This window comes from Penicillium crustosum (genome assembly GCF_028827405.1).
Source record: "Penicillium crustosum strain IBT 35664 chromosome Unknown utg000002l_segment0_segment0, whole genome shotgun sequence".
NCBI lineage: Eukaryota > Fungi > Ascomycota > Eurotiomycetes > Eurotiales > Aspergillaceae > Penicillium > Penicillium crustosum.
In genome coordinates, this window is record NW_026623123.1 from 4466960 (window position 1) to 4485363 (window position 18404).

Consider the following 18404-nt stretch of genomic DNA (forward strand, 5'->3'; position numbering starts at 1 on the left):
CCAATTAGGCTATCTCATAAAAATTAAGACAGTCTTGCAAGGATGAGCACTAGGCTGCTGTGGCGCTGAAATGAACTGCAACACTGTTGCAACCCGAATGACTATCGGTTCTGTTTGCATTGATATGCGCCGGAGTGCGCCGGAGTGCGTCGGAGGCTGGGGCTAATACAAAATTCCAATGTTGCCAGAATCATAAGTTACATAGGCAGGGGAGACAGTTGTGGCTGATGATCTTGATCTCCCTTCATTATTTTGATGTGATATCTCAACCTTGGGTAAAAAAAAGGCTGAGCATAAATGCGAAGTGCGCAGGTGACGGGATGTCCAGAGTACTCAGTACGCTTGTGTTTGTGACACCTATCGGGTCGAAATGATAGTTCCCGTTGGCAATTATTGTCTCGCGATTGTGCATACTCCGTAGTCCGGGCTATATTAAAATGTTGACTTCTTAGCTTCTTGGCTTCTTGGCTTCTTGGCAGGTTCTCCCGGGTTGCAACCTTGGGAACAAAATGGATCATGTTCCGCCGGTACTCCGTCCTAGCTATCCCGTGACTTTGCCGAATTTACGTCTTCCTATTTGTTTAATGAAGATAAAGAACTAAAATAAGATAGATTCTACCTAGAATCTCCTCGGGGTATCTAGTAGAGCCAATGATTTCAATAATCTTGCAGTTTCTATGAGGAAGTACGTCAACTTGGGTCCAGATATACAAAATCCAACCGGGTTATGGTCATGCATTAGTCCATATGTGTATATACTACCTAGGTATGTACATCTCTGTTTTACACACACACGTCCAAAATCAATAGGGCTTTATAAACAAAAGGTGAAATCTCAAGATAACACTTATTTGTCAACGATGACCGGGGCTTGAACAGCCGGGACAGGGTCATCAACACCGAGCTGATTCATTTCCAGATGGTGGGCGTAGACCATTGAGGCAATGGCATCTTCAGTCTGGAGGTATGTTCGGTTGCCTTGAATGAACCAGAATGCAACAGCGATGACCAACATAACACCAAAGACGGCAATAGCGAAGTTCATATCGCTGGGCGCCGGGTTAGGGCTCCCAGGGAACAGGAAGAAAATGGTAGTGATGATACAATAGATGATGCTAACCCAGTTCAACCACGGACCAATGCGACCGAGCTTGAATGGACCCGGGGGCAATTTCTCACGGCCGGTGATGAGCAAGGCGAGAATAGGCATGGCGTACGAGACAGTCAGGGCGATGGTGCTGACACTGAGAATCGCCTCGAGCACGGTGTTGGCGAATAGGTATAGGATGCCGACGATCCCGATGATGATGCCCTGGCCCCAGAGAGCGCGGGCAGGGACTTGCCACACAGGGTCGATGTGGCTGAAGTACACGCTGAAAGGCACACCACCGTCACGGGCAAAGCCCCAGGTCAGACGGGAGGCAGTAGTAAGGATACTGATTCCCTGGCCTACACCGTTGAAAATGAACAGTGCAATCAGTACTGCGGCTCCCTTAACTCCAACAGTCTCGATCATAAGCTCCATGAAGGGGAGATCGGCGTTGACGACACGGTCCACATTCTGGATGCAGAACAGACAGACCACCATGAAAATGAACCCAGTCACGGCACCGAACAAAACGGCCATCCAAATAACTCGTGGAGCATTCTTCCGAGGTGCAGGGATTTCCTCCACCATATGAATGACCGAATCGAACGCGGTCAACCCGTACGCTGCTTGTACCAGCCCGGTGAACCAAACCACACCGTCGCCCCAACCGGTCTCATTCTTCCAAGCACCAAACGCGAATGAAGCGGGCTGGAACGACAGATCACTCTTGGTTCCGACCGAGATAAGTAGCACAAGAGAGAGAACAATAAACAGGCCGAAGAACCACACTCCAACAAAGTTGTTAAGCCAGGGCAGGATCTTCTCCTTGCGGCAGCTGACGACGTTGATAAGGGTTAGCACGAAGACCACCCCGATATATACAACAAAATTCAGCCAGCCCTTGTTGACTCCATCCCACTCGGGATCAAACATGGTCTTCATGCCCAGCAGGAATTCAGTCATGAAGGCAACCTGCGATGCAGTCAAGGTCCACCATCCAAATGTATTGATCCATGCACACATATATGAGACGAATCGACCCAATGGTGTATTCCATAGTCGATATACCCAGTATGCCTGACCAAGGGCGGTGGGCATGCTGCTAGTCAACTCGCCCAGCGAGAGCGCAACACAGAGGTTGCATGCTGTGACCAGCACTAGACCCCAGAGGATAGTTATAGCACCACCATTGGTCAGACCACTGCTGAGATCCTGGGCGAAGGTCGAGTAGGTTCCTTGGCCATGTCAGCACACTTTCGGGTTTCATCGGGTGGCAAAAAGCGCAAACATACCAAGTACACAAAAGGCGAGCGCCAGCATACTCCAAATATCAAATTTTCGCGTCAGGGCCTGGGAGTGGCCCAGGGCAGCGAGATCCTGCGCATCTTGTACATCTTGCACGTTCTGATCCGTCAGCGGTGGCTTGAGAGGGAGCGAATTGGACTCCAAATCCATGCCGTGGTAATTCAGCCGGAGGCAATGTATATCAACTCAGTGGGCAGACAGGAGGGAAATGCGCCCATTTTCTGACTGAAGGTCAATGAGAAATATAGGAGGGAGATGGTGGTTTCTATAAAGCTTCAATCTGGCGTCTGGCGTTTTCGGTCCGCGTTGAGACCCCTCACGGATTAACTCTGTTCAAAAATACTTAGATAAAGCTGGAGACCAATTAAGAGTAGCCAATGACACGGTGGGCCTGATACTAGGTTTTGGGTGAATCAGAAGGATTGGTCATGGACTGGAGAGATGTTGATAATAGAAATCCGAATTTTCTTGGGTTTTTGCGGGGAGTCACCTCGGGAGGACCTCCCTCCAGTGGGCCGTCATCGCGTTTATAGATGTATCCACAAATGCACTCCACAGATAAGAACTGGGGTACAATTGGCATTGAATTCATGTTGTCTAAAGTAAATATCATATATATTTTGCAGCCTGTTCGCATGTACATACCATAAATCGTCACGTATGTTTCATAGCCCCCAAGGTCCGACCAGTGTAAATCAGCAGCTTCCTTTCTTCAAGGATATCCTTTGAAGTTCAAAAGAACTACCAATGTCAACAATAAATATACAAGGATGACCTCCTAATTATCTTCCCAACATAAAAATCAATGGCATGGTATATCAACATCACAGAGCAATGAGTAGTGGCGTCGGCTGACCCAAAACGGCAAGTCCATGCGTGGCCGATAAGCATCAACGATTAGAGGTTTACTCCGTAGAGTGCGGCTCAATTCCGAGATCAAACATGCTTTATTGTGTAAATAGACACCATAATAGTAACGGTAGAGCTGCATATCTGCATTTCATATGAGATATTAAACAGTATCAATGTGGAGTCAACTCCACAGATGCGCGATAACCATGGCTTATTCAACGGAAGCCATTCCAACCTTGAAGGTTTTGATATAAATGTAGATTTGAGAGAACCGTTTCTGAGTCATTAGGAGATGATCCGCAGCTGGGGTCAGGTGGGAGGACCAAACCTGATTCATAACAGTATTCCCACCGGAAAGGGAAACCCGACACGACAGATTCTGGTTGCACTTTACACCACTGGAGCAGGAGCTTTGAGCTTCATCTCGGGAACTCTACCACCGAGGTCCACTTCTTCAGTTATTGATTCGTAATGAGAACCAAGGACCTTGGCTAAAGTTGTTGAATCTCCTCAGTTGGGCACCGCCGTAGGGTCCTCGCCATCCATCGGACCGCAAAGCTAAACTCGCCCAGCTCAACCCCACAAAGGGAAGGATAAGGAGATGCAAGCACCGAGACACGGCGATGTAGGCCAATGAAGGACAGATCGTAGGGCGCACGGTTGAGAAACAGCTCCGTGAAACCCGAAACGGTTCAGTTTTATTATCGCCATGGTGTGTCCGTGATCAATTGCATATCCCCAAAATCAGTTCATCAGAAGTATATAGTCGTCTGCTGGCAGGAAGGCGATGGATTGCAGCTACATTCAGCCACGATACAGCAGCCTAGTCCCAGCAGAGGGTATTGGGCCTGGATACCCTCCTGATAGGGTCACATGGTCGGATGGGTGGCTTCTAGAAACATTCTGGTCCCTACCTACCTGCCGTGATTAGCGATGTCAGCTCTTTGACCAACCAGATAGGCAACATCGCTGTGCCCCTCAATAGCCCTGCTCGGAATTATAGGCAACCCCCTTTGCTAATTTCGCTTATTCCATCTCCTCCTCCTAAGCAAGGGCTGGGGGCCTAGTCCGTCTCTCGATGAGCTACTAGCTCTATTCAACTTGCTTTTTCGACTGATCGTGTCCGTTGACTATAAATCCAGAAGTTGAAGAGGTTTGGTTATCATTCAAGACGCTGCTTTCACCCGGTCGAGGCCGTGTCGAAGGCGATATGAAAGCCGAACCAAGGTTGTGATACGAAACGCATTCAGCATTGAGTTTGAAAGAATTCATATTGCTAACCGAGAGTGACCAGTCAGTACAGCAGATAGATCACAGACAATGGAACAACACTTACAGAGTACATTGGGGTATATATACCAGGATGGGCCCACCAAACCGCAACTATTTCCACATTGGGAACCATCAGGCCATACCGCACACAATAAAGAAACGAGAATGTTTTTTGAGCAAAATGAATCATCCGAGTCTTGGCAATTATATTAATGTTTTAGGATACTATCCATGAGGTATTCCCGTTCATGTAGGGGAATCACAAGTCACAAAACACTTTTGTGGTCGCCTCGACCGGAAAATCAAATCATATCTGAGATGAGAGAGGGTCCCATTCGAGCCCAAATAACACTTGATCCGAACGCCTCCACCAGTCCAAACAAAAATAAATGGGAAACAAAGGAAAAAAGAACGAACGCCGACCGGGACCACGTTGTCCGGCTACTCTAAGAATACAACGCTGGTCGTGGTCATGAGAACAAGAAAGATACTTGAAGCGGCAGTGGCATGATCAGTGTGCACCTGATCATAGTCGAGGGTTTTTGCTGTGTCGCCAGATTCCGCCCGGTAGCAAGTTTTGCTTGAGCAGTGCGAGCTCCTTGTGCAGGGCCTGGTTTTCCTGCTGAATGCCATCGATGTAGGTAAGGGCATTAGTCAGAATCTCAGACTTTTTGAGCGACCCCGCGCCAACCTTGGCATGTTTTTGAACACCCGAGGGCGAGATGGCCTGCTCGAGGGAAACAAATTTGGCGTTCATGTTGGTGCGGTAGCGCTTCTCGATGATGTTATGGGCGGCTCGCTTAGCAGCATTCCGCATTTGAGGGTCTTGGCCGCCCGTTGAGGAGCGGTTGGAATCTCGGGAAAAACTGCGGGTCTTGCGGGATGTGGAGGTGGTGGGTTTGGAGGGTTGAGGGGTAGCAATCTCTTCTTCCTTCATCTCTGGACTGGATGACCATCTTGTCGAAGATGAGCGAGTTTTGCTCTGTGGTTGAGGTTGAGAAGAGTTGTAGTTTGAAGGTTGGTTTGCGGACTGGGTCTCGAACGCGTTCGAATCGATAGATTGCCGGGTAGGAGCAGAGGGCCATGTTTGATCGTCACTTTCGAATTCCTTGGGGAAGATTAGCTTTTGTGTCAAGATGATGGGAGGTTGAGGGTCGTACCGATGATAGTGAGGCTGCATCCTCGGGCATGCTGAAACCACTGATCCCAGAGCTAGCAAACGGGTCATTGAAGAGATCCTTGGACTCGAGATTCGTGAGACTGTCGGCAAAGTCGAATGAGACGGGCTCCATATCGGTGGGGTTGATGGAGAAGAGGTCAATGGCGTTGTCATAGCTCCAGTTGGCAGCGAGAGGGTCGGGCCTTTCGAAGAAGTCGGCGGGGCGAGACTGGGGACTCAGGTGTTGGCTGAGGTAGGTCCCCTGGTCTATAGAGAGATTGGGGATCTCATTGGATCGGTTGCAAGCCATGATACACATCTTGGATCATACGTTGGCCTCGAAGGCGATGACAGAATTGGGGATATATAGTAAGTTGGAAGAATTACTATAAGGAAAGGGTGGCGAAGGGAAGATTTATAAATAAATCAGAACTGAAGATCTTATGGAACAGCATATGGGTATCGGCCGCGGGGCATTTATATAAACCCAGAGCGTGCCCCGAAAAAAAAACAGGGGTACGAAGGTGATCCGGAACAGACGATTACACCTGTGTACCGAAATTGACCTGTGATGTCAGGTCTTGAAAAGACGCTATCGAAAATGGTCTAGCCTCCGCCTAGTCATTCGCTTGCATTGCTTTTCGGTGAAATCAACCCGAGTTAACCCCCCAAAGTGTTGTTTTAACGGCCGGCTCCGACGAGTCAGTAACGTGTGAAACCGTTGAAGTTAAAAGTGGATGTCGCGGGAACCAGTGGGCTGGGCCATTTCCAAGGTTCCGCCGGCCGAGCCTCGGAGCCGGTGTTTTATGTAATTTCTGTAATTTACATGTTTTAATGTATTTAATGTAATTTATGTACCTTTGTACCTCCTTTTTTTGGTTTTGACATTTGTATATTTTCTCCTGCTGCTTTGATGTATGAACACATGTGCAGGTGGTAGACTTGAGACCTGGCTACTCCGTATCCTCCGTACGGAGTATTTACTACCTATGTACATATGTAGTTAGTAGGTTTACGGGTGAAGCCAATCATGTCTTGCCGAGTCAACTCTCCTCAACACTTGTTGTACACGTGGTAACTATGCTTGTCAATTTATATAATCCTTCATACCAGATTTTTATAACTAGTCGCATAGGTGCTTTCATATATGAAAAGAATCATTATTCCGTCATAGACACTTGACTGGATAAGGTTCCTCTATTGGTGACGAACCAGATGATCAGAATGTAAACCCGAATGTAGCTACACTGCGGTATACACAGCCTGTCTCTGTAAAAGCGGCAACGTCAACAATATCAATGTGGGCCACAAATCCCCCTGTACAGAAACATACATGTTAATTGTACGAAAATGTCTTTACATTCTTTACCCCCTGTAAAAGTCATACCCTGTTTCTTCATGGAGTATACTGCTGATTGCTTGCCTCACCACTTATACTTTGACGATCACCTGTCGCTCACCCTGTCAGGCAATCCGTTTCTTGGAAGATGGATCTCTTGGCATATGCGACTAAACTGTACGTCATTACTCGGTGCAGAGAGTCCTATAAGAGCTAAGGAAATATCCAGATATCATATCTGACGCCGAAGTAAGTTGATATGATAGTAATAATGATGAATATTAACACGTCAAAGCTGGCGATAATCACCCAATTGAACCACTGTGATACATCTACAATAAAGAATACAATATACATACTCAATACTTTTATACTTCCATAATTTTCCTTGGAAAGGTCATGTATATTCGGCAGTTCTGCCAATTTCTGCACTGCCGCTTATGGGAATGTCTACGAGGTGTATTCCGGTATCAGCCTAGTACTTTTGTCAGTCTCACTGAAAACCAGCGCTAAATTTTTTCCGATTTTACACCTAGTGAAAGCACATTTAAAACAAACATGTCAGATCTACTCCGTAGATGTATCAAACAAGTTGGCTTTAGATTGGTCGGTTAACAAAGAAAGTATGTTGTATGAGAATTAGACGTGGAGTTAGTCCGTAATGCCGCCTCGGGCCTCCGTGTTGTCCAGTAGCGAAGCAGATAAATCCCGCTTATTCAAATTTCTTCCCAAAACGACTCCACTTGCACTTTGGATCAGTGGGGTGACTCGGATAATCTCCTTCCTGTCCTTCGCCCTACCCTCGAGCCCGAAGTCCACCGAGTCCATACGAGAAAACTCGCTCCTGTGACAACCCGAGATTTCATATCTAGATGATTGCATACGGAGTCCGTTTCTCCAGTTTGGACTCCGGTCAACAGTCCCGCATTCATGGCATGAGGGTTCGTCTCCTGATACTCCCCGATGCTGTGGGCAATCCGATTGTACATTTTCTTCTTTCGAGGTTGAAAGGGGAAGTCTTTGAGAATACAGGTTTCTCGACAATTGCAAATAATGATATGCATTGTTAGACTTTGTGGCTAATGACCAGCATCTCCCCTTAACATCTCAGATCTATCACAACCTTAAAAGATTGTACCATTTCATACCTGTACCAAGTCATCTAGACCAACACTAAACCAGTACCCTGCAGGCGACCCGTTACCCCTGTGTCACGGCCTGTTCCAAGATGAGGAAGATGAGGGTCAGTCCACCCGGCGCCTTGACCCAGTGGAACAATAACGGGCGCTAGACCTGTCATCTGCACGGAATACACGGATCTTGACTCGATTCCGGTCCCGATTATCGTTTATGGATCTTGATTTCCTGTGGCTGGATCTTCATCGGTGGCTAAGATGGCTTTTGACTAGAATAGGGCTGTTCGGGAAGAGTGAGTGCACATAAGGATAAAAACTTTGCCGTCTTCGTATCGTTGATGCCACGCTTCACGCTGATGGAACCGAAGACGGCTTTTCCGCGCCAAGAAGTCTGTTTTGTCCACTTTCGCTTCGAGACTAGACTAGGTTGATTACACTTTAAAATCACTGGTCTGTGGTGTGAAATTCTGGGATATAGGACCGGATATTTGAGATATGACTTCCAGGCCCTGAAAATGGATAGCCAATAGCAGTAAAATGATTCCCGCTTTTTTGCCAACTGTGAAGTATACACGGTTTGTTTATGCGGCTCTCGCGCTAGGCCACACTATTATTTTACCAGAGCGTTGTTGCTCGGTTGCGTTCATTGGGAGAAAATTTAGCCCTTAGTTACTCGTGAATATTACTAGCAATTACGGAGGAAAATTGCATCCGATTAATGAAACTTGCTCCCGCTGAACCGCGCACAGCTTATGCTCGGGTGTAGGTAGCTCCCAAATCAGATCCACACATCATACGGTTGACAACCTTGGAAGTCCTCCACTTGCGGGTCCCATCGAAGTACGTGATCCACTTTGGAATTTGCGATTCACAATACGTATCAGTGTACTCCGTACTCCGTACAATGTGTTGTCCTTCCACCCTATCTTTTGTAAATTATCAACCCCATTAAGCGACGTACCGCTCGACCGAGAGGGATAGGATGGACCGAGGTTGAAACGATTATAGGTATTCTCAATGACGCACATTGTGTGATTGAGGCGTCGCACTAGGATCTGATATATATCTGGAATAAGATTTCCGATTATCTTGCGTAAATTAAATTGTCTTCTTGCAAGGTGAGTGTACAGTGGGCGCATATTCGATCAAACCCGCGGGGTTGATCAAAAGGCCAATGCAATTGTGACTACAAGTCTCCAGAACAACAATATGAGTGGCTGATAGCTTGCTGCTGCCGACGTCTATGGGTAAGCTCTGCCCCATCAAGCTCGAGTACTTCTATGGAAAGAATCGAATGTGAACATTGGTTATCCGACCGTGAAAACCCCCATTAGCACGAAGTAGCCGGGTGAAGACATTCAGATAAACTAGGGATGATCCTGTTATGGCGTACATATAGGGAGAATGAGGATCGTGTCTGGAATGCAGGCTGGGGTCATGCAGGCTGGGGTCATGCTCGGCTAAATTCGCAGTTTATACAGACGTTGCTTTTGCAGCTATGCCTACGTGCAAAATTTCACCTATGTAATTCAAGACAAAGATGCACCTCTATACACCATTGCTAGGTTAATTGATAGGGGTCGATTTGCAATAGTTGACGATAATTTCCCTAGCGTCGATATGAATCGTATGATTGTGGAGCATAAGCGAAGCAATACGAAAAACCGAAGGGATAGATTTAGTACGGGTCACATGGTCAGGACGCCAGGTCAGCTTCTCAAAACTGCGGAAATTTACTATGCAAATATCTATGGATACACTCCGTACCTAGGTGACTAAATCTGCATGTCCTATTCTCATCACGGTTGAATGTTACATTTATATTTTCAACTAGTCAGGTGACTAACGTGCACGGTTTGACTTTTTGGGTTATGTCACGTGACATAGCTCTACATGAATTGGGTGCCTTAGGCATTAAACTAGCCACACTAATAGCTATAGGACTGGCTCTAATGCCCCCTTAGTCGCCTGTAACCGAACAATTCAGGCTTGCTGTAAGCCACTTCAACTTTTCGGATGACATACACATACATAAATTGCTTTACTTACACTCTGCAGAAACGTAACTGGTTGCCCTCCAGCGGTTGCCCATATATAGCTAGTATTTCAAGAGGAACTGATCGCTAGGGTGCTAGATATAAAGTCTGCCGTTGATGGCTAAAATAACTTTTGCCTGCGTAAGTAAGTTTTGGGGTGTGAATTCACTACCATGTTGCTAGATTAACTTGCGGATGAAGGCTTTGTTATGCTGGGTTTTGTATTCATTGTGATAAACTGTTCGATTTAAGACGGTGGCATATATCTGTCAAGTGTACATACCTTAGCTGGTGGAATATAGATGTTGCTTCCCCGTATTATTAGAGTTTGAATCAAGAAAAGCCTCCCATGTGGGGTCCGGCCCGACATACGGAGTATGTATCAATGGCTTCCAATAAGCATCTGAAAAGGAAATCACTTGGAGCATGGTGGCAACGTCAAACAACGCTACTTTTTAGGCTGATCTTATATCAGCCATAATGTACTGAGTAGATCCACGCTTTTCTCCAAGCAACCTTCAGGTCGATACTCTACAGCCAGGACTCTACAGCCAGGATTGGACCTGATGAATGAGAAACAAGCAACAACCGAAGCCAAAAATAGTCGGTCTGAGAATTGGGAAATTAGAACTACTACCGTATGGAACTACCGAAAGGAGTGTGCATAGGATGAAATGGGATGGAAAAGGTAATAATGACCCGACCTCTCTCCACCAAACCGGAGGATCGACAGGGGCTTGGTGGACTCACTTTCACCGCTCAGAAAGAAAATACGTACATACTCGGATTTTAGCCGGAGATGCTAGGCTTGTAGGTGCTTTGAGTGACATTAAAGGTCTCACAATTAGCTTTTAGGGACAGTCGATCGATATTATGATATTGTCCAACCTCAAACTCTGTAGCCTAGTAAGTTAGGTTCATCAACAATTCAATATTTGAACAAACCATGCATTTCGCTATCGCGGCGACATCTGTCGACATCTGGAGTAAAAATCCTGTTATGAGGGAATCCTAGACATGTTTCAGTATTGCGAAATGATCGTCGCCCAATTGAACTGATATAGTAATTTAGAGTAGCCACTCTAAATAAAAATAGAATCGTCCCCGGTTTTATGACCTCAACAAACCGAGGCAGGTCTGAGTTCGAAATCGTATGTACAAAATATGTCTATGCCTCTGGGGTATATAAGAGTCCCAAGTTCCTCTCCTTAAATGTATCACCGAATTTACTCTACAAGTCCAATTCACAATCAAAATGAAGTTCTCTCTCGCCACCATCACTGCCTTCGCTGGTGCCATCAGCGCTGCCAGCCTTCCCAACGCCTTCACTCTCGTTGCCGAGGGCGGCAAGACCGTCCTGACCGATGGCCAGAACGCTTACATCAATGCCAACACCACCGACCATGAGATTCTGATCCGTAAGCATCCACCCTTTGATGATCTCGATCTAGCCCCTAATATTAGTTCTTTTTCTAGTCCGTGGCGGCAGCCCCAACGGCCTTGTCTCATACACTGCCAAGAACGGTGTTCCCACCGCTTTCCAGAACCTCTACATTGTCGAGGACTCTGTCTCGCCCGTCGGTCTGACCCTGCCTCACTCCGGTGCTGTCCCTGAGGGTGGCAACATCACTGGATTTGGTGTCAACGAGCAGGGTCTGTTCACCCATGGCGGCAAGCCTTGGTTCGCCATTGACGGCTACGGCGAGAACGAGATTAAGGAGATCTTCTGGTACGCTGCTCACAACGCTGAGTACCGCAGTGAGAAGCTCTATGTCAAGGAGCTGAAGAACTACTCCCCCTAAATATCTACCCGGGTTTGACCCTCCGTCGATCTGATAGAATAGCCTGATGGGTTTCCTGTGCTTTTGGTGTTAACATACGTCTTTTTAACTACTGGGTCATCCCATTAATAATATATGTTGTATACATCATAAATAGCGAATGTAAAGCAGCTGAAGCTTCGCTAAAGTTGATTCTATATCCCATGAAAACAATCTATCTAGTTTCTTGTATATAGACATTCAAATTGGGGCGGCCTGCGAAAAGTCATCCAATCAATGCCTTGATAGTAGTTTCATAACTCTCCGGTTCACGCCCTAAGATCTTGCCAAGAGTCGGAGACACAACTGCAGTCTCACCCTGTCTGATAGCCTCCCAGGCTGTAGCCCACTCTCTCGACAGATTAACCCCTTTGTATGTATTCTTATCGCCAATCTGAGGAAGATTGACATACTCATCGACGGAGATCTCACGAATCTTAAGCGGTTTCCCAATCGCCCGACCGATAATCTCAACCGTCTCCGCAAGGGAGATCTCCCGAGACCCAGAGAGCAGAAGAGCTTTGTTCACATACTCGAAGCCAGTGGGGTTATTAACATACGAGGCAATCAACTTAGCGGTTGCCTCGCCCAGCTCATCGCGCTTGACCCACGCCACACCTGGGCCTGCACCTGAGTGAGGGATCGTCACGTCGTCGGTTGGATTCTGCGGATCAAAGTACGCGGTATAGATCGGGAAGGATTCAGTGTAAAGACCCTCCCGAACTATGGTGTAAGATATCTTGTCTTGCAGGGAAAAGAGGTATTTCTCTGTTTCGATGTGGGCGCCCATCACATGAGCAATGGTCTGGTTGGTTAGATCACCGCCGAATCCAAGAGAAGAGTAGAAGATGTGCTTGACGCCGCTCTTGATGGCTGCATCTATAGCAAGACGGTGTGCCTGCTTATGGTTGTTAGACTAAAAACTTAGGTCGGGTAATATAACTTGAGTTTTCTTGCCTTAACCCTGTGATCTATCTCGAATGACGCATATGAAACGAGCATCAAAACATCCACGCCCTCGAAGGCTGTGTCTAACGTTGATGGCTCATCATAGTCGGCTCTGCGCACCGTAGCGCCAGCTTGCTTGAGATCGTGCAGTTTCTCGGGGTGTCGGGCACTCAAAATTAGGTCATATTTTGGGACTAGCTTCACCAGGTGGTTCACAATGCTTGATCCAAGGGCCCCAGAGGCAGGGAAGACACCAATTTTGGCACCCATATTGATATTGGGGGAATATATTGGAAGGGTAGCTCGGGTAATAGGCTGTAATTGGGAAGATTTTCGATGATCCGTACACTTTACCCGGGGATTTTTTGAGCCTTTATGTCCTGCATTTCATAATCGCATGCTTATAAATGGAGATCTGTATTCGGTCTATGACAGCAATAACCGAATGCAATGACCCCTGTACTTGTTTCTCTATGAATCCATGGATGTCGATCCATTGCTTTTTAAAAAATGAAGATTGCTAATACACCACCCCCTTGCGCCACGTTTTCACGGCTATCGGAAAATTCAAGTACGTTCTACCTAAATGGGTGTAGTTGCCCCCATTCAAAATACATTGCTTGCTCAGCAGATGGATGACCTAAAATTGGACAGGGGTCTTATGGGCAGGGATCTTGAGGCTTCAAGGTTCTATCATTCGTCAATCGTAATTCGAAATAGCAAGAGATGAGATGTAATTCTAAACGCCAAACCCGGAACGGACAAATTAACCCAAAAGAGATTCACTCAATCACACTCCGAACTCAATGGGGAATACCTCCAGTTCCGAACAATTCCATCTTGATGCGATCGGCCCCCACACCCTTGGCCTTGAGACCTGACTCGATATCAGTCATGAACTGTCCGGGTCCACAGATATAATAATCCGTCTTTGCATCATCAAGGAACAAGTCCTGGTCCTCCAACTTGGTCAAGTCTACCCGCCCGACATGGTCATAATCGACACCTTCCGTCTCTCCCTCGGATGGGTGGCTAGTGAAGAATGTCGTTCTAATGGAAGGGAATTGCTTTGGAAGCTCGGAGACGTGCTTCTTGAAAGCCCGCGCGCCCGACGAACGTGCGCCATGAATGAAATGCACATTGCGTGTTGTGGGCGATTTGGAAATCAACGTGTTCAAAATCGACGTCAGTGGCGTTAGCCCAACGCCAGCGGAGATTAACACGATCGGATTGCCGGTTTCCGAGTCGGCCGGGGTAAGGAAAAAGTCGCCGTAGGGGTGAGAAACATTGAGTTTGTCGCCAATGTTGAATGTATCGTGCAGCACATTGGAGATGTAACCCGGATGGGCGGCAGCACCTGGAGCGGCAGGGCTGAGACCCAGTTCTCTCTTCACACTGATGCGATAGTAGTCGGGCTTGGGCTGGTCGCTGAGAGAGTACTGTCTAGCCTGTGGGTACTTGAGAGCTGGAACGTAGGTTTGGACGGAAATGTACTGGCCGGGCTGGAAGGCCGGTAGTGGCTTTTCATCGACCGGGGCGAGATAGAAGGATGTGATTTCCTCGGATTCCTGGACTTTATTCACAATCTTGAATTCTCTCCAGTCGGTCCAGCCCTCGGCGTGTTCATAAAGCTGCTTTTCGCGGCCGATCATGATATCCGCGAGTTGCCAGTAGGCTGCGCCCCATGCATCGTGGATTTCTGGGGTCAATTCCTCGCCGAGCACCTCGCCCATGGCCTCGAGGAGGTACTTGCCAACGATCTGGTAATGCTCGGGCTTGATATACAAAGAAGCATGCTTGTTGCAAATCAACTCAACCGCTGAGCTTAGCGCGCCAAGGTCATCGATATGCGATGCATATGCGTAGAGTGCACCTGCCAACGCACGAGGTTGATGGCCGTTGACCTGGTTGGCAGTGTTGAACACAGTGTTCAGCTCCGGGTGGGCTTCGAGCATGTTGCGATAGAAGACAGTCGTGATGGTGTTGCCATGTTCGACGAGAACCGGAATTGTCGCTTTAATGAGCGCGATTTGGTCTGGAGTCATTCCCGGATTGGAACCCATGATGAATGGATCTATGATATTGGGGTGATTGAGTATAGGAAACGTTTGATATCTGCACTATTCAGGGACCGGTGCAGGGGTTTAAATATAAACAGCAAATCGGAATATGTGAGTAATAAGAAATCAGTTGTATTTGGTTGGTTATCCAGCTATTTATCTCCACCGTAACCGGATCGTTTACACGTAAGAGACGGGATTTAGAAAAAATCGGAAGGTATCTGGCGTGATCTGTAAATATTTTCAGGGCCGAAGTGAAGATATCTCCGCGGAGCACTCCGCGGAGAGGGGGATCCAGCGCACAAAGGGATTAACTCGGTCTGTTTTCGCAAATTGCAACTTGCAACGTGTAACTGGTACATAAAGTTCTGTCGCCTGTTTTATATTCCTAAATTCCACGTGGAAGGCCATTTGAATAGGGTATGTAGATATCTTAGATATCTACGATGCATGATAGACTGGAATATGCCCCACCCCCAGTCTCGATCTATATCTTTATCTTCCCTCAAAACTGGGGTCGTCATTCAAGCTCATAGGAAAAAAGAAATCGAGCCCCGGAGACGATATCAGCTCTCTGCGTTCATACATGTGTAACCTTGGAAAGCTCTGGTGTTATCAATTTCCGATTGGATGAGGCGGACCATGCCTCGCTTGTAATCACAAAGATCTTCCAAGATAGAGTACCTAGGTACATGCATACATATGATGGATATAGTTCGTCCAAGATAAGGCTCAAATGCAACCTCCCTAAAATGGAGAAATAGAGACAAACATCCATGTTGATAAGGTTTTCTTTTTCCATATGGGCCTTATCTTGGATGAACTATGTTCCACCGAAAATCATGTGACCGCCAGTCTCTCAGAGTCCACTGCATAACTATGTACAGTACTACTAATGTGTGTATTGTGCCAAGTTTGGTCCGTTTGGTCGTGTGTTACAAAATTACACAAAATTACATAAAAATTGGTGTATTTCTGTTATTATACATCCCGCATACAAAGCCGCCACACAGAATCAGGCCACACGCGAGAATGTCATCGGGACCAAACGGCCCGGTTGCTGCCGTTCAATTAGGTAAACTCGATTTGATGACCCGTGGACCCATTTAGGTACTCCGGAGGCTTCCTAAAATATGCCAGCCCTGGAGCTGCGCAGGTGACCTCGGGAGTCATGACAGAAAATACAACATATTTCTGTATACTTCGATCTCTGTACTAATTGAGCAATGCCACTTTAACCGTTCTGGCGCTGCGAATGACTGAATCCAAGATTCATCATCTCCATTATTTGGCGCCAAGATCCTATCATAGTCCGGTCCTTCACCAGCTTCGAAGCGATTCACTATATCAGCAAACCTAATCTGCGAGAACTCTAATATATAGCAACGGTAAAGTCCGAGCCGTCAAACCCTAAAGGCGTTCATGCGAGATCTTTTGGGTCTAGATCTCAATGTTCGTCGCTGGCCCAATCACAGGGTTCTGGAAACACATGGAGAAGATCGATACTTACCTAGATATATATAGACCATTGGACAATCTGGGGAGGATGACGTGTGTGGAGGTCTAGACGTTCAACTTTCACAACCGTTTGCAGACGTCAGGATGCTCCCCATCCAACGGCTATTGACTCCACCAGCCAACCCCAGAATCTTAACTTTACTATCCCACTCTATACGGGAAAAATTACATATGAGCCCATTTATTCACTGGTAAAATGGACTACTGCCCTAAAATAAGTTGAATTATGGTTGAGTCAAGGGCTAATCGATCATACATGGACCAGTCGCAACACTGTCTGTATTGAGTAGTGACGTCTGTGATATGCGACGATTGTAGCATGTAAAAAAAGACGGATGATAGAAGAGGCTGCAATGTTCTCATTCCGACGAGATACTTGTCCAACACTGACTTCATCCGATTTTAATCAGTTCTCTTTATTCCAGCTCCCTCATCCCTCGCGATGCTGTTCAAGAAGCGCTCGTCTGATGCCTCGACGCTCGGGGGGTCGCAGGGAAACCAGCTGCTTATGCTGCGGCTCCCAGACAAGCTACAGTATAACTTGCTCTGTCTGATGGGCGAGTTTGTGGGGACTTTCCTGTTTCTCTTCTTTTCTTTCGCGGGTACACAGGTGTCCAATACCCCCATGCCGCCACCTGGCTCCCCGCCAAATACTTCCAACTTGATGTATTCCGCACTTTCTTTTGGATTCGCTTTGACGGTCAATGTCTGGGCGTTCTACCGAGTCACGGGTGGTCTTTTCAATCCGGCGGTATGGACATCACCACATAGGAAAGGGAATATTTGTAGCTGACATTCACTAGGTTACTCTTGCCCTCTGCCTGACTGGTGGCATGCCCCCTCTTCGGGGGGTTGTGTGTATTCCCTGCGCAACTTGTCGCTGGAATTGCGGCGGCAGGCGTGGTGAGTGCCCTGTTCCCGGGCCCGCTAAACTGCGCGACACGACTTGGTGGTGGTGCATCAATTGTACAAGGACTCTTCATTGAGATGTTCTTGACGGCGCAGCTTGTGTTTGTCATTATCATGTTGGCGGTGGTGAAGCACAAGTCCACCTATTTGGCTCCAGTAGGAATCGGTCTGGCCTTCTTTGTCGCAGAACTGATTGGTACGTACGGTCATATATCGGATTCCTTCACGTGTTATGCTGACCCTTCACACTAGGTGACTACTATACCGGAGGGTCTCTCAACCCAGCTCGTTCCCTCGGACCGGATGTGATCAACCGCTCGTTCCCGGGATACCACTGGATCTATTGGCTCGGTCCTTTGCTTGGATCCCTTCTTGCATCCGGTTTCTATCAACTCCTGTGTCTCGTGCGCTGGGAGAGGATCAACCCCGGTCAGGATTATAACGAGGAAGAGGTAGCCAGGAAGGAGTCCTTGATTGGTTCTGAGCATACCATCACTGCCAATGTCGCTCCCCCCTAAATGGCAGAAGAGATGTTCCCTTCGATGAGCATGTTTAATGTTATTGCATGGTCCGAAGTGCTGCTTGATGGAAACCCGTTGATTGCTTCGCCTCGACGACCATAACCGATGCGACTTGAGTTCGCTGAACAAATTTCCCTATTGTATATAGTGGAGAAACCCCTCGATAATAATATCTGGGTTAATATTTTAAACTGGCAATGAGGCCGAGAATATTTAATCGATGTCAATAAGTGCAGACGAATTTGAAGCATACCAAACACTTATTCGCACTTAAGTTGGCTGGTGTGCACGATGTACTCTGTATTCAGCTCGTGTAACCTAATGGGTTGCGGTGGAGTTGTGACTGTCTCGGAGTTGGTGCAGATCACCCGCTGTCACAGCGCTAACATTCTCAATAGTCGCGAGATTTGAAGTGGACAATGTCTCACATGCCTCTGAA

At 47.2% G+C, this 18404-nt stretch overlaps 6 protein-coding genes across 6 annotated transcripts; 2 read left to right on the forward strand and 4 right to left on the reverse strand.

Moving 5' to 3' along the window:
• Positions 1–847: 847 nt before the first annotated feature.
• Positions 848–2545, reverse strand: N7487_005214 (putative amino acid permease family protein; the record flags this gene model as incomplete). Its single annotated transcript, XM_056872961.1, has 2 exons — positions 848–2325; positions 2383–2545. The coding sequence occupies 2 exons, from the start codon at positions 2543–2545 to the stop codon at positions 848–850; spliced, it is 1641 nt and encodes a 546-aa protein (XP_056730681.1).
• A 2500-nt stretch (positions 2546–5045) lies between these two features.
• N7487_005215 (uncharacterized protein) lies at positions 5046–6131 on the reverse strand (the record flags this gene model as incomplete). The annotated part of the gene is made up of 2 exons (XM_056872962.1): positions 5680–6131; positions 5046–5627 (listed from the first exon to the last, which is right to left on the reverse strand). The coding sequence occupies exons 1-2, from the start codon at positions 5995–5997 to the stop codon at positions 5046–5048; spliced, it is 900 nt and encodes a 299-aa protein (XP_056730682.1). The 5' UTR covers positions 5998–6131.
• A 5286-nt stretch (positions 6132–11417) lies between these two features.
• N7487_005216 (uncharacterized protein) lies at positions 11418–11991 on the forward strand (the record flags this gene model as incomplete). The annotated part of the gene is made up of 2 exons (XM_056872963.1): positions 11418–11607; positions 11666–11991. Exons 1-2 carry the CDS (start codon positions 11445–11447, stop codon positions 11989–11991), a joined length of 489 nt encoding a protein of 162 aa, XP_056730683.1. The 5' UTR covers positions 11418–11444.
• Positions 11992–12235: 244 nt separating this feature from the next.
• On the reverse strand, positions 12236–13227 carry N7487_005217 (uncharacterized protein; the record flags this gene model as incomplete). Its single annotated transcript, XM_056872964.1, has 2 exons — positions 12236–12907; positions 12973–13227. The coding sequence occupies 2 exons, from the start codon at positions 13225–13227 to the stop codon at positions 12236–12238; spliced, it is 927 nt and encodes a 308-aa protein (XP_056730684.1).
• A 533-nt stretch (positions 13228–13760) lies between these two features.
• On the reverse strand, positions 13761–15020 carry fhpA (flavohemoprotein; the record flags this gene model as incomplete). Its single annotated transcript, XM_056872965.1, has 1 exon — positions 13761–15020. One exon carries the CDS (start codon positions 15018–15020, stop codon positions 13761–13763), a length of 1260 nt encoding a protein of 419 aa, XP_056730685.1.
• A 1957-nt stretch (positions 15021–16977) lies between these two features.
• Positions 16978–17962, forward strand: N7487_005219 (uncharacterized protein; the record flags this gene model as incomplete). Its single annotated transcript, XM_056872966.1, has 4 exons — positions 16978–17286; positions 17339–17393; positions 17434–17640; positions 17697–17962. 4 exons carry the CDS (start codon positions 16978–16980, stop codon positions 17960–17962), a joined length of 837 nt encoding a protein of 278 aa, XP_056730686.1.
• Between the last annotated feature and the right edge of the window lie 442 nt (positions 17963–18404).